Source organism: Lissotriton vulgaris, chromosome 8 (assembly GCF_964263255.1).
Source record: "Lissotriton vulgaris chromosome 8, aLisVul1.2, whole genome shotgun sequence".
In the NCBI taxonomy this organism is placed as follows: domain Eukaryota; kingdom Metazoa; phylum Chordata; class Amphibia; order Caudata; family Salamandridae; genus Lissotriton; species Lissotriton vulgaris.
In genome coordinates this window covers 1304858336-1304872258 of record NC_141696.1, presented here as the reverse complement: position 1 = coordinate 1304872258, position 13923 = coordinate 1304858336, and the positions used below count along the sequence as shown (strand labels likewise).

The following is a 13923-nucleotide window of genomic DNA, read 5'->3' as shown; positions in this document are numbered from 1 at the left end:
CTAGTACGCCCGAGCCTCTCCTAGCCTGGTTAGCCAACCAGGCCAGTAGGGCCCATTTGTCCCTTTCAGAGGGAGCCCGGATCATATCATTTTTGTAGTCAAAGCAACGTAACCTCTCCACCTGTTTGGCTCCTGCTTGCTGTCAGGAGCTCCTCCTGCTTATCTCTCCTTTCTGGCCTTTACTTCTGTTCGTCTCGAAGTTTCGGCTCGGTCACCAGTGTGTCCTGCAGAGGCACCTTCCGTACTCTCACCATCTCTGAGATACAAAGCCCTCGCATAACTAATTTAAAGGCTTCCCACTCTATTAGTTTGTTTGCCGCTGTGCCTGTATTGTCTACAATATAATGTCTGATAGCGGTGCCCACTGTCGTTTGAAAGACCTGGTCCTACAGCGCTTTAGGTCTCAGGCGCCAGGTCGGGATTTTAGGTCACTCACTGGACCAAATTAGTCCCAGTAATAATGGGTTATGGTTCGAAATTGTTCTGGCAAGATATTCGCTGGTCTGTACACATTCCAGCACAGTATGGAATCTAGTCGGACATGTGGCTCATGCAGTGCTGAGAGAAAGGAATAGTCTCTGTCCCCAATGTGTTGCGCCCTCCAGGTATCCACTAACCCCCATCGCTGCTGCCAGTGTTGTCGCGCCTCTGCTAGCTTATGTATGGGAGCGTCAGGGAGAGGAGGGTGGGAACGATCCAACCCCCACCATTGAGTGTGTCTCCTGCAGCAGCGCAATTTGCACCCCTCTCCTCACTAAGTACACAACCAAGTACGCAACGTAGTGTGCATCCCCACCACATTCCAAGATATGCATTTAAGATCTATGGGGGGTACCATGGTGCTGGTCTTGTCTCCTCCCCAGTAGCTATCTCAGTTTGGAAACATCTGGCCCCTAAAAACAACCCCTGAATTAAACAAGAACCCCAACTTCATTCCTCAGGACAGGTACAAGCAAACTAGTTCCCATCCAAACGCAAACTAAATTACTAAAAAGTCCTCTGGGAGTTGTGGAGCTATGTAGCTTACCCTACAATCCCGGCGCTCCAGCAGGCCATATCCCCCGTGTCATGACTCGATCATCAGCCCTAGTTCATATGCTGTATTTCTTCTGTCTGGCCAGTAGGAGTTATGACCTCAGGGCTCACTCTCTCAGTCACAGACCAATCTGGCATCGTGATGCATAACTGCTTCTTCTTCTCGGCTTGCCCCATCACGCTATGTCATCCGTCGTCTGGGCTGTGACCTCCGGCAATTCAGTGTCTGAATCTTCGTTAGAGCTGGCCGCCAACGACCCATCTGATCTATCCGCTTCCTGACCACTCTTGCTTGACCTAGGATTGGAGCCACCCTGGCCAAGTTCCGCAACCGCTTGCAGTGCTTTCCGCCTTTCAGATCTGACCTCCTTGGAGAACGTCGCCCAAGTCATACTCTTGCTCTTTTCTGCGGGCTTCTGTATCCGATCTGGTGAGGAATTACACCTTTCATGGCCTTATCTAGAATCCAACCACTCCCATGCTTCTTGCAGTGTAGTAAACAACTGCACACCTGCACTATCAGCCACTCGTAATCTTGCTGGAAACAATATCACATAAGGAATCTGTTGTTGCCGTATTTTATTTTTGAGAGCTAGGAACGAGGCTCTTTGACGTTGCACCTCCCTGGTAATGTCTGGGAATATCATGATTTTGCTGTTGTCCATCTGCAGGTCCTGCTTTTGACAGGCTTGGTATAGCACATGATTCCGATCTCTGAAATGCAGAAGCAGCCCCACTAGGACGAGGAGGGGCCCCAGGTCTGGGCAGTTTGGCTGGGACCCTGTGAGCTCTTTCCCATGCATAAAAAGGGGAGGGGCCCTCCGTGGCTACTTCGGCTTTAATCCACCCCTCCAGAAATCGTACCATGTCCGTCCGTGCCTCCTGCTTTTTCAGGAAATTCCACTATGCGTAGATTATTTCTATGAGATCTCGCCTCACTGTCCTCAGCTCTTGCTTCGAGAACTTAAATCTTGGTCTCCACCGAGTGATTTTTGTAAGGTGACCACTGTCTCAGGGAGATCATGTAGTGTTTTTTCGGTGGTTGCCACTCTCTCCTTTAGTTTGTGGTGATCATCTTTCAATAGGCTTAGATATGTTCCTATTGCATCTATTTTCACCTCCAATGCCTCCCTGGAGGCCGTAATGGCCTGCAGGATATATGTAAAGGTGGGCCGCATGCAGATTATATCCCAAATAGCAACACTTGGAATTGGTAATGTACCTTGTGCACAACGAATTTGAGGAATTACTTATGTTGGTGTTTCATGTGTAGGCAGATTTCTCTGAAACCCAGCGTGGCCATGTAGTCGCCTCTTTTCAGTAGGGGGGTGACCTCCTGAAGGGTGGTCATCTTGAAGCATCATTTCTTTATATATTTGTTTACTAATTGCAAGTCCAGTATTGGTCTTAAAGTCTGATCTGGCTTTGGCACCAAGTACCCGGAGTATAAGACCTTGATGATCTGATCGTTCAGTACTTTCTCTGTAGCTTGTTTTGAAAGAGCTTTTTGGCTTCTAGCTGAAGACGAGTTCATTTTCTTCCCCTGTGCCCTTTTCCCTTTTTTGTTCGTTTGATGTAATATCTGTGTCGTATGATATTTGGTACCCATCGGTCTGAGTTGATTGACTCCCATTCCGTGATCCACCTACCCTGGTCTTTCTTCCACTAGTGTCTCATGGGGGGAAGGAAGGTGAGTGAGTGACTAGGCAGCAGACCCCGAACCTTTTTGGGTTTGATCGCTTTCTCATGCTCTTCGCGAAAAAGCTATAGTGGTGCGGAGGAGTATTGCCATTGTGGCATAGGTGCTTGTGAGCATCTTGCCCTATTGTATGACCGCTTTTGCGCTCATGATATTGCTCTGGGAGACCCTGCATTAGGTCTTCAATCTCCTCTCATAATTGATTGCAATAGCAATTGAAGAGGGTACTGGAATTCACAATTCTCCACTGGATTGCAGCCTGGCTTCTCCAATTTTTGTGTCACCCACCTCCACTTTCTTAATCTCTTTGTCCATGAGTTGACCAGTGGATGTAGGGTTGTTCCCTCCCCGTCTCGACAGTTATGGAGTTAGCCACTACTTGGCTCCTGATAAGGAATATGCTACTTACCAGTATGCATCTGTTCTTGGCATGTAGGGTTGCTGACATTCATATCTGTGCATAGATCGCCGCCTAGTGTTGGGTCCGGATGATTGCACATTGTTGTCCTGGAAGAGTCTTCGAAGTATCACGAGATAGGTGGCTCCTCCTCTGGACTACAGTGCGCATGGGCATCCTCTCCATCCTCAGATTGTTTTTCACCATTTGTGGTACAGGCTCCTGGAACAGTCATCCCTTGCAAAGGTTTTGTGGTTTCCACCAATGCAGAGAGTTGTATGCGAGACTGGTCACCAACACCAGGTCGTTTAATTGGCCCTGAGCCTGCTTCCACTGCCGTGCTAGGCACTCTTGCAGCGGACGCATGTGAAGTCTGGCATGAGGGACTATGAAGATGCACGAGGCCATCATGCCAATCAGTTGCATAAACACTCGGGCTGGGAGAGAGTGTTGTGGCCTGAACTTCTGGATGAGCGTTTGGATGCGGTTTATTCTGGCAGGATTTGGTTGTGCTTTTGCTGCCAGAGTGTCTATTGTTGCTCCCAGATACTGCTGGACGTGGGCAGGCTGGAGATGGAATTTGTTGTAGTTCAGTGAGAAACCTAGGTCGTGCAGGAGGTGAATCGTGCGCGACATGTGGCTGGCACACTGCTGGGCTGACTGTGCTTGTATTAGCCAGTCGTCCAGATATGGATAGATATGTATGTGCTGTCTTCTGAGGTGTGCAGCTACTGTTGCTAAGCACTTGGTGAACACCCTTGGGGCTGTTGTAACCCCAAAAGGGAGGACCTTGAATTGGTAGTGCTGGTTTTGAATTGTGAACCTGAGGTATTTCCTGTGTGCCGGGTGTATAGGTATATGGAAATATGCGTCTTTGAGGTCCAATGTTGTGAGGAAGTCTCCTTGACGCAACAGTGGCAACACCTGCTGCAGAGTGATCATGTGGAAATGCTCTGACAAGATGTATTGGTTTAGGGGCCTGAGATCTAAAATTGGTCTAAGAGACCCGTCCTTTTTGGAGATTAGAAAATACAGAGAGTACACCCCTGTACCTTGGTGTTCTAAGGGTACTAGTTCTATGGCCCATTTTTGTAGCATGCTGATGACCTCCTGCTGCAATAAGTGTTGGTGTTCTGCGGACATAGGACGTTGTTTTGGGGGTATGTTGGGCGGTGTGGAAATTAATTATAGGCAATAGCCATGCTGTATAATTTGCCTCACCCAGCTGTCTGTAGTTATGTTTTACCAGACTGGCAGGAACTGCTGTAGTCTTCCCCCGACGTGTGTTACATGGTCTGGGGGCAGTGACAAGAAGTCACTGTTTGGTGTTGGTGGAGGACCTGGAGCTGTTATTTCCTCGTCCTCTACCCTTGGCACTATTGCCACGGTATCCACCTCTTCTGTTCTTGTTGTAGGCGTTATGCGTGTTGCTTTTATTATAAGAGGTTTGCCGTGTCGAGGCTCCTCTAAGAGCTCCTCTGTTGCTGGAGCGAAGAAAGGAACCGCCTCTATATTGCTGATGACTGCAGGGCACCCATAGACCTGGCAGTCTCGGTGTCCTTTTTCATTTTGTCCAGTATGGTGTTCACATCAGGACCAAATAAAAAGTCAGGGTTAACGGGTTGATTAAGTAAAGTGGTTTGAACTTCATTTTTAAACCCGGAGATGCGTAGCCACGCATGTCGTCTAAGCATGACGCTGGTGTTGATAGCCCTGGCTGCTGTATCTTCTGCATCTAAGGCACATTTTATGGATGCATTAGATATGAGCTTGCACTCCTGTATCAGGAATTCTGCCTGTTCTTTATACAGGTCAGGTAGGTGTTGAAAGATTTGTTCCAGTGTGTCGTAGTGCGCCCTGTCATATCTAGCTAACAGGGCTTGCGTGTTTGCAATTCTCCAGATGTTAACTGCTTGAGCAGCCACCCTTTTTCCTGATGCCTCCAGAATTTTGGACTCTGTCTGGAGGAGGAGCTTCGCCAGATGTTTGAGAATTTGCACGTTTACGTGCATTGGAGACAACTAGAGAGTCCAAAGGCAGATGTCCCCTAATGTATGTAGGGTCAACCGGGGCTGGTCTATATTTTCTCTCTATCCTAGGGTTAATGATCCCTGCCCTGGTGGTGTCTTTGAATATGTCCCCTGCATGTTTAAGCATCCCTTTTAGCATTGGTTATGTTTTGACGTTCTTCTCAGAGGCGCTAAAAGTGTCAAAGAGGAAGTCTTCACATGGTGATTATATGCAGCCCTTTCTATCAGCGTGTTAAAGGCAGCTGTGTCCTCTGTAGGCAATGTTTTTACAGTGTATGCAGAGTTATCAGGAATTGTTTGAGACTCTCCAGGATCCACAGGGTCAGTCCATGGCTGAGTTTGTGTGTCCTGGTCAGCATCTGTTGGATAATTGTATTGCTCATTGTCCTCATACTCCCCATAGTCATCTGTGCGTGTGGGCGAGTACATATATGTTTCCTGCACATATGGTGTAATAGGTTCAAAGAGCACTGGAGATGTTGAAGTGTCTCTTTTCCTTTTTAGAGGTATCTTGTAGGACTCCACGTTAGGTTCAGGCCTGATCTTCCTCTTCAACAGGGTAACCTTCCTAGTGTCGGGGTCGACATACAGTTTAGACTGTTCTTCAGCTGAGGGATCCTGTTCCTCTGCTACTGTAGCTTTTTCCCCCAATCTTGGCCTCTTTGGCTGGGTCGGTTGCTATGTTTCTGGAGCACCCTTGGCTTGATATGCGGAGGGAGTCCGAATTTTATCGGTCCGAGAGGTTTCGGTTGTTGGACCGTTTTAGTAGGCTGTATGATCTGTTTTGGAGCTGTGGTTATCGATCCGACAGTTTTTGGTTGTTCGATAACCATTTTGTGGCCCGGTGTCGACTTTGGGGCATGTTGCTTCGAAGCGATGCTTTGGTCCATTGGTTCAACAGGGGTCTTCGGCTCGAGACTTGACTTTGGCTTAAGTGTCTTTGCGTGCACCTGCTACGGTTGTTCGACGCGTAACTTCGGATCGATAACCGTTGTCCGTTCGAGTCCTTTTTTTAGTATTGCCAGGCGTCGACGTCTATGTCGTCGGGTCAACTGCCTTCCGCTTAACCGCGAACATGGGAGTAGTGGCTCTGGCCTCGACAACCTTTGCAAGCGACCTCGATGGGTCGACAACCTGTTTTTGCTTGGTCGGCTTCAACGGATCCGCCATTTTCGGTCCGAAGAATTGGATATCGATAAGTTTTGGTTTCTGTTTGGTAGCTATCACTTTCGGTTTCGATTTCTCCAGATTTTTGGAATGTCGTACCGATGGCTCTTGTAATATATTCGTAGCCGGGCTTAACTGCGGGGCTATTGAATCATCGTGCTGATCTTGGCTAAGGCCTTCCGGCGATGCCTCGACCTGAGCCTCTGGATCTGAACCTGCAAATATATCGGGCTCCGTACGCACGGCCGGCCCAGTGTCTTCGCCGGAGTCGTCCTCGACGGCACCTATGCCTGGTTCGTCGTCCCCTACCTCGATGATGTCTTCCTCGTCATCGACGCAGTAGTTGGAGTCGTGTTCGGACCCCTGCTACGACTGCTGATCCGAGTCCTCAGGCTCGACGACCTCTTCGTCGTCTTCAAAGATGTTCTCAGGCTCGGGCGCTGACTTCTGCATCGTTTGTCGCGCCGCACGTCGAACTCTAAGAGTCTTTTTTGACCTAAATTGAGCACAGGCTAAGCAATCGGCTTCGTTGTGTTCAGGCGATAAACACTTATTACAGACTGGGTGTTTATCGATGTGCGGGTATTTAGAGTTACAGTTGGGGCATCGCTTGAAAGGACTTCGTTCCATCGACGATTGGCCCTGGTGTCGAGAAGGCCACGCGGCCCGATTCGACGTCCTGAGTAGAAAGAACAGGAATAAGTCATAGGTACCGATCGAAGATACAATACCGGCGCCCCAAAGGTCTTTTGGCCTTTCGAAAGTTACAAATATATATTTCAGAACTCTGAGTAAGAAAGTACATCCAAACCCAATGGCGGAAAAAAACAATCTGAGGATGGAGAGGATGCCCATGCGCACTGTAGTCCAGAGGAGGAGCCACCTATCTCGTGATACTTAGAAGACTCTTCCAGGACAACAATGTGCAATCATCCGGACCCAACACTAGGCGGGGATCTATGCACAGATATGAATTCAGCAGCCCACATGTCTCTAACACAGTGGTTACTGTGTAGACTGCTTGTACCTTTACTCAACACAAGATGTGACCACCTTCAAGAAAGGGGACTCTCAAAAGGCCTCCTCTGTTTGGTCCAAGATGCTCGTCAGCTGTGGGAGAAATTGTTTTTTCTTGAGGCTCGGCATGTGAGTTTGCTGGAGAAAGCAAGTGTCGGCTCCTCCTCCTCGAGCGGGACTTCATACATGTCCACTGTTTGCTTTATCAGGGAGTTGTAGACTGAAGATCATCTAGTGGTGAGGGCCTTGAAGGGTAAGACTACACAGCCTCCTCTGATGAGTCAGGTTTGAAATCCTCCCATGCCTCTTCTTATGCACTTTTGTCTTTGTCAAAGACCTTCATCTGTATAGAGGAAATCCTGCTTCTTGTTGTGTCATTCTAGAGTCGAAGGTATTCAGAGTTCTCCTTGTTCATCCTCGACCCGTCTGCACTCCCGACGTTTCGATCGTATTATAAGCACCTTCAAGGATTTGTAAAAATACTTCTTTTGCATATCGGCCATTTGGGGCTTGGGTCTGCCTTTCTTGCTTTTGACTTAAAGGGCCTGTTGTTTTGTATTAAGGTTCTGCATCAACTACCTCTTCAACATCGAAATTAACTTCTCGTTTGACTTCCTGTTCCTCGACTTCTCTTGATCACTCTTCGGCGTGGAAGCATCCTCTGAAGGTTTGCCTCCTGTGATGTCCTTGGTCTTGGAGTAGCCCTGACCTCCATGGGTTGTGCACAGCTTCCTGCATCCTCTGTCTAGCGCCACAGTCTATTGCCTCGTCGAACAAGTTATTTACACCTTCGGTAACGATGTATCTGGTAGAGACATAGTCTAGCCGCAGATTCCTTAACTTAGAATATCCCCAGGCGTCAGACTGGACCCGGAAGCAGAACCTCTGCATGCCGGGGGCAGCGCCACGTCATCCATGGACGTGACGTCAGCGGAGCCATATATGCCCCACCCTGGCATGCCGACATCAGTTTTCGTCAGAAGACTTTTCCGCGTCAGAACGCGAAGCCGCCACCAAAAACTGGGAAAATATGAGAACAGTGTGCAGAAAAAGTGGTCTGGTTTTAAGAAACAGTTTAGACAGAAGACGGTGAATTTCAGTAAGGCTTGCATCTACCATCTTGGATTTATGAAGCACACAGTTTGCTGTAAAGTGCATAGCTAAGGAAAGAAATGTGCACCTTCACAGGTAAGCAGTCCTCCCAGTGGCTGTGGGGGTCGCTGCCTGCAGGAAAGGTTTTGTTTTTTCACAGGGTATTTGAAGCTGCAGACAGGCCGGTAGGGCTGAGTACAAGTCAGTGGGCGTCAACAGTCGTATCTGCATGGCGTCCTCTTAGTCCTTCTTATGTCAGCAGGAGCTAGTTTCGGGTCTGGGGGAGCCACATAAATACTAAATTTAGGTGGCATTATAGGCGAGTAGTAGTTAGGGACAATGGGCAACTTACCTGGGGTGACTACACCCACTATTATGCCATCCTACTGTGGGAGGGGGGCATTGACCTAGCCCTGATTTGGAGAGTCCCCTCATCTTCAAGATGAAGGGGCCTCAAACGTGTGCTCCTCTTCGCCTCCTCCATCTGAGGGGTGGAGTTGGCAAAGCTGGGCAGACCTTGTAGCATTTCTAAGCTTTCATGGCGGTTTTCCTATTTCCTACCCAAAGTGAGGGTGTAAACCAAGGACTGCAATCTGCTGCTAGCAGCAGAGGCTGTAGGTCATATTACAAGGCAGTCGGCCTTTGATGCTACCCCTTCGACCACTGGCACATCCTGGAGGATGAGGTGTGACACCTCTGTCCAGGATATGCATTGCTTCTGCTTCCAGAGAGTAGAGGCTCTCCACCCAGGTGCCAGAAACAGGTCTGTTCATGGCAGACTGCCTAAAGCCAGTCAGTGACCACACCAGGGTTGGTAGATTTTCTGGTGGCAGCTCTGAGGTGCCCTATGAGTACATGTTACAATAAATCCGACACTGGCATCAGTGTGGGTTTATTATGAGGAGTAGTTTGGAACCAAACTCTTGTGTTCAGTGAATCCATCATGGTGCCGTGGAACTGGAGTTTTCGGGTTTCCAGCCCATGTACTATCTATAGCTTCACTGATACTTACAATATTAAGTGATCCCTGCCTTAGGACTGGAAAGGACTGCTGTAGGAGTGGCTTACCTATAATCTAGGCAGTGCTAACTGGCATGGCACACAGGTAGTGTGCCATGTCAACATTGTCATTTTGTCTACACCAGGCCATGCATGCTGCAGTGGCAGTCTGCACGGCCTAAGGAGGGGTTCCTAGGGGACCCTCTTCAGTCCCCGCGCTTTTGGTACCCAGGTACCTTTTACTAGGGACTTACAGGTGCCTGAAGGGCCAATTGGGGAATCGTTTTTAGGGAAGAAGCACTACCACAGGGGACCTGATTGGAAGGGACAATGTGCACTACAATTGAAACCACATCAATGTCTAGGCAAAAAGTGGGGGACTCATCATGTCAATAGAGGCACTTTCTCACACTCACTGTCACGTGGTGTCGGTTTTATAGCTTTACCCTTTCACAAAGTAAACAAGCGTTCATACCTAGCCTTTGCAATGAAAACACTAGCCATTTGTTTAAGGTAGCTGATATCATTATATTTCCGTCTATGCCTTAAGTTTCACATTTACAATGCAAACTTCATTCTAGCCTCCTTTCTAGAACACTCTTCGCTGAATTGATTTAACCCATACCAATTCAACAGGCATTATAAAACTTTACGTTACACATTACCCGCTTAAAAAGAATTTCAAGAATCTAATACCTGGTATAGTATATAAAAGACAAAGCATGGATCTATATTACATTTTAGAACGTCAGGTACATTGCCCTGGGTCGTGCTTTGTAAAATACTTAGTTCTTACCATCTTTGTCCAAAGAATTCTCAAAAGTGCCTGCAGGAGTGTTATCCTCACTAATATTGTTTACTGCAACTTCATTTGGAGTGGAAGAATTCCTGGTAGCATCTGTGAGATCCTTTCCACTAACTGTGTGATAAAGAAAGAAAGGCACTCAATTTGATGCATTAACAAATTACATTCTTTTAGCAATTGTTTTAAATATATATATATAGATATATATATAGATATATATATCTATATATATATATATATATATATATTTTATTAACATGCGGATCAAAATCAATGTACAGACATTAAATTATAAACATCTGTGTGATATACTGTTGCCCGGCCAAGAGAGCATCTTGGTACAGTTCTCAGATCATAGAGCGCATCCCTTAGGAGGTGCCATACAGGAGGTAATCTTACATTGTAATACCGGCTATATTGCGGGTGCAACATTCTAGGACCCTTTATGTCCTGCCCCTAAGGTGGTCCATTTGCAATTGCATGATCACATTACTACATAGTTGTACTTCTTTTCTAAACGTACAAACGTATTATTGCTATTGACAGCATCTGGCGGTATACGCGTTCTCCCATAAGTTGTATTTGCGTGTCCTTATTTGATATTTAAGTACGGTTTTTTACGTGGTGCAACATCCCATACCTCTGATTCCCATACCCCGTTGGGGTGTATCTTGGTGGGGGGATGGGGAGGCACACACCAAAGATGGACCAGCAATAGGTGCCTTCCTAAATGCAGGGTCAACCAGACATTGGTATATGAGTCTGCTGGACATGGACATATGAGTGTATGTGGCCCATGGGTGCTACCGCAGCATGGGTGGGAGCCTAGTATTTATTATCACTATGTGACTATAGGGGGGGCAGAGGCAGGGGGGACACTACTGGACAACTGCGCTGTGTGGATGTCCTGGCATCGTCCCCTGGGTGGTCAGTGTTGGTCCTGTCATGGTGATTTGTCCCCTGCGCATTCTCCAACATAATACCCAAGGTTTCCGTCCGCATTCTGTGCGAACCGTCCGGAGCCACCGTTTTTCTGCTACTCGCATAAATCCGCCCTCCATTTCTCCAGGAGGGGGGATGTAGCCGACTTCCAGTGAATAGCTATGCGGCTTTTCGCAAATACCAGCCTGAGCATAGCGAATTTATGCTGCATACGAGTTGTGGCCTTGGGGGACGGGAGTACCCCCAGGAGACATTGTTTAATTGAGGACTCAATTGAGAGCTGTGTTGCTCTCCGCAGAGTGTCCAGCACTATGCCCCACTAGGAGCAAAGACTGGGGCAGTCCCAGGTCACATGACAAAGTGGGCAGGGGAGATGTCACATCTTAGGCACAACAAATTACATTTATGGTAGGACATATATGTTTTTAGATTAGTTAAGGTCACAATATCCCACTCAATATGTGGAATGGAAATATACATGGAATGTAATTTTAGAAACCATTTCTATATATTTAATTTTCTTTTTAATCTACGAATGTTTCAAGCACCATCATACCCTCACAGGTGATAGTGAGCTTTATAATTAAATAAGCATGATATAACAATGCTTGATAGGTTACTTCAATTAAATTAATCAAAACAATCATTAATTAAAACAAAATTCATACATTAAATATAAGCATTCTGAGGTTTTTAAAGCACAAATATAGGTTTCAAAATCTTTAACAAAATAATTAATATCAGTTAGGTTGTATTTTGAACTACTTGCTCAAAATGTGCAGCTCATACCACTTTGTAGAGGCAAGGACGTTTTCACAGAGTCTGGACAATCTTCCACCAAAGTACTATCATAAACAATATCTTCAGGGTGAGTACAAGGCTCTTCAGTTGTTTTTTTGTTGTCCTTGTTTTTACCTATATGAAGGCAAATAAAGCAAAAACGTTTGACACCAGCTTGTCAAGTACTCGTGTTCGGTGCATCATTTACCATTAATGAAGTGCCCACAATAACTCCAATGCGAAAGAGAAGAACAAGGGAGACCCTACTCACAACGGAACCAGGGTAACGTGTTTATCCAAAGAACAATGGTTCCTGTGGCATAATAACTTGTACAATTTGTATTTAGTACAACAGCTAAATAGCGCTTTTAAGTTATCAAAGAGGAGGGGTTTGGCAAAGAAAAAAGCACACTCTTACCAAATTATAGAAAATGCTTTTGTATTTAAGGTAAGACAAATATATCAGCGACATATATGCAAAAAGGTGCAATGTGTCCCCAGTGATATTGTGAGCGAAAAAAACAAAACATAGACAATAAGTGATCTGTACAATTTTCAACTATGAATATTTACAAAAGGGAAATGACCAAACGCAATAATAAATCAATTTATGAACAGTGACTATCTACAATCATAGAACACTGTGTTTGAGGGGTTCATTCCCTATGGCGTCGACGGCGTTTCGACCTGTTAGATGAAGGTCTCGTCAGGACTAAACAGTGAGGGACATCTCGTGGTGTCTTTTAATAACGCAACCCATGCGTGATAAAATAATGGAATCAACTTACAGTAAACCCAGCCGGGCACACTGTCGTGGAAATACGTGGTAGTCCTTATGTGAGAGCTGGCGGTAAATGCCGATACAGCGAGGAATGAACAGGGTACCATTTCTATATATTTAATTTTCTTTTTAATCTACGAATGTTTCAAGCACCATCATACCCTCACAGGTGATAGTGAGCTTTATAATTAAATAAGCATGACATAACAATGCTTGATAGGTTACTTCAATTAAATTAATCAAAACAATCATTAATTAAAACAAAATTCATACATTAAATATAAGCATTCTGAGGTTGTTAAAGCACAAAGATATGTTTCAAAATCTTTAACAAAATAATTAATATCAGTTAGGTTGTATTTTGAACTACTTGCTCAAAATGTGCAGCTCATACCAATTTGTAGAGGCAAGGACGTTTTCACATAGTCTGGACAATCTTCCACCAAAGTACTATCATAAACAATATCTTCAGGGTGAGTACAAGGCTCTTCAGTTGTTTTTTTGTCGTCCTTGTTTTTACCTATATGAAGGCAAATAAAGCAAAAACGTTTGACACCAGCTTGTCAGGTACCCTGTTCATTCCTCGCTGTATCGGCATTGACCGCCAGCTCTCACATAAGGACTACCACGTATTTCCACAACAGTGTGCGCGGCTGGGTTTACTGTAAGTTGATTCCATTATTTTATCACGCATGGGTTGCGTTAGTAAAAGACACCACGAGATGTCCCTCACTGTTTAGTCCTGACGAGACCTTCATCTAACAGGTCGAAACGCCGTCGACGCCATAGGGAATGAACCCCTCAAACACAATGTTCTATGATTGTAGATAGTCACAGTTTATAAATTGATTTATTATTGCGTTTGGTCATTTCCCTTTTGTAAATATTCATAGTTGAAAATTGTACAGATCACTTATTGTCTATGTTTTGTTTTTTCCGCTCACAATATCACTGGGGACACATTGCACCTTTTTGCATATATGTCGCTGATATATTTGTCTTACCTTAAATACAAAAGCATTTTCTATAATTTGGTATGAGTGTGCTTTTTTCTTTGCCAAACCCCTCCTCTTTGATAACTTAAAAGCGCTATTTAGCTGTTGTACTAAATACAAATTGTACAAGTTATTATGCCACAGGAACCATTGTTCTTTGGATAAACACAATAACTCCAAAGCA

The 13923-nt window shown here is 45.7% G+C and overlaps 1 protein-coding gene across 4 annotated transcripts in view; it reads right to left on the bottom strand.

Moving 5' to 3' along the window:
• NPAT (nuclear protein, coactivator of histone transcription) overlaps positions 1–13923 on the bottom strand; it is a 309386-nt gene that overhangs the window by 151109 nt on the left and 144354 nt on the right. For 2 of the 4 annotated variants that reach the window (XM_086935232.1, XM_086935234.1), the window contains exons 12-14: positions 13139–13264; positions 11973–12098; positions 10233–10355 (exon numbers count right to left, since the gene is read on the bottom strand). In XM_086935232.1, the coding sequence (XP_086791358.1) occupies positions 10233–10355; positions 11973–12098; positions 13139–13264 (375 nt within the window). The remainder of the gene's footprint in view (positions 1–10232; positions 10356–11972; positions 12099–13138; positions 13265–13923) is intronic. The other 2 variants (XM_086935233.1, XM_086935235.1) reach the window with 1 other exon arrangement.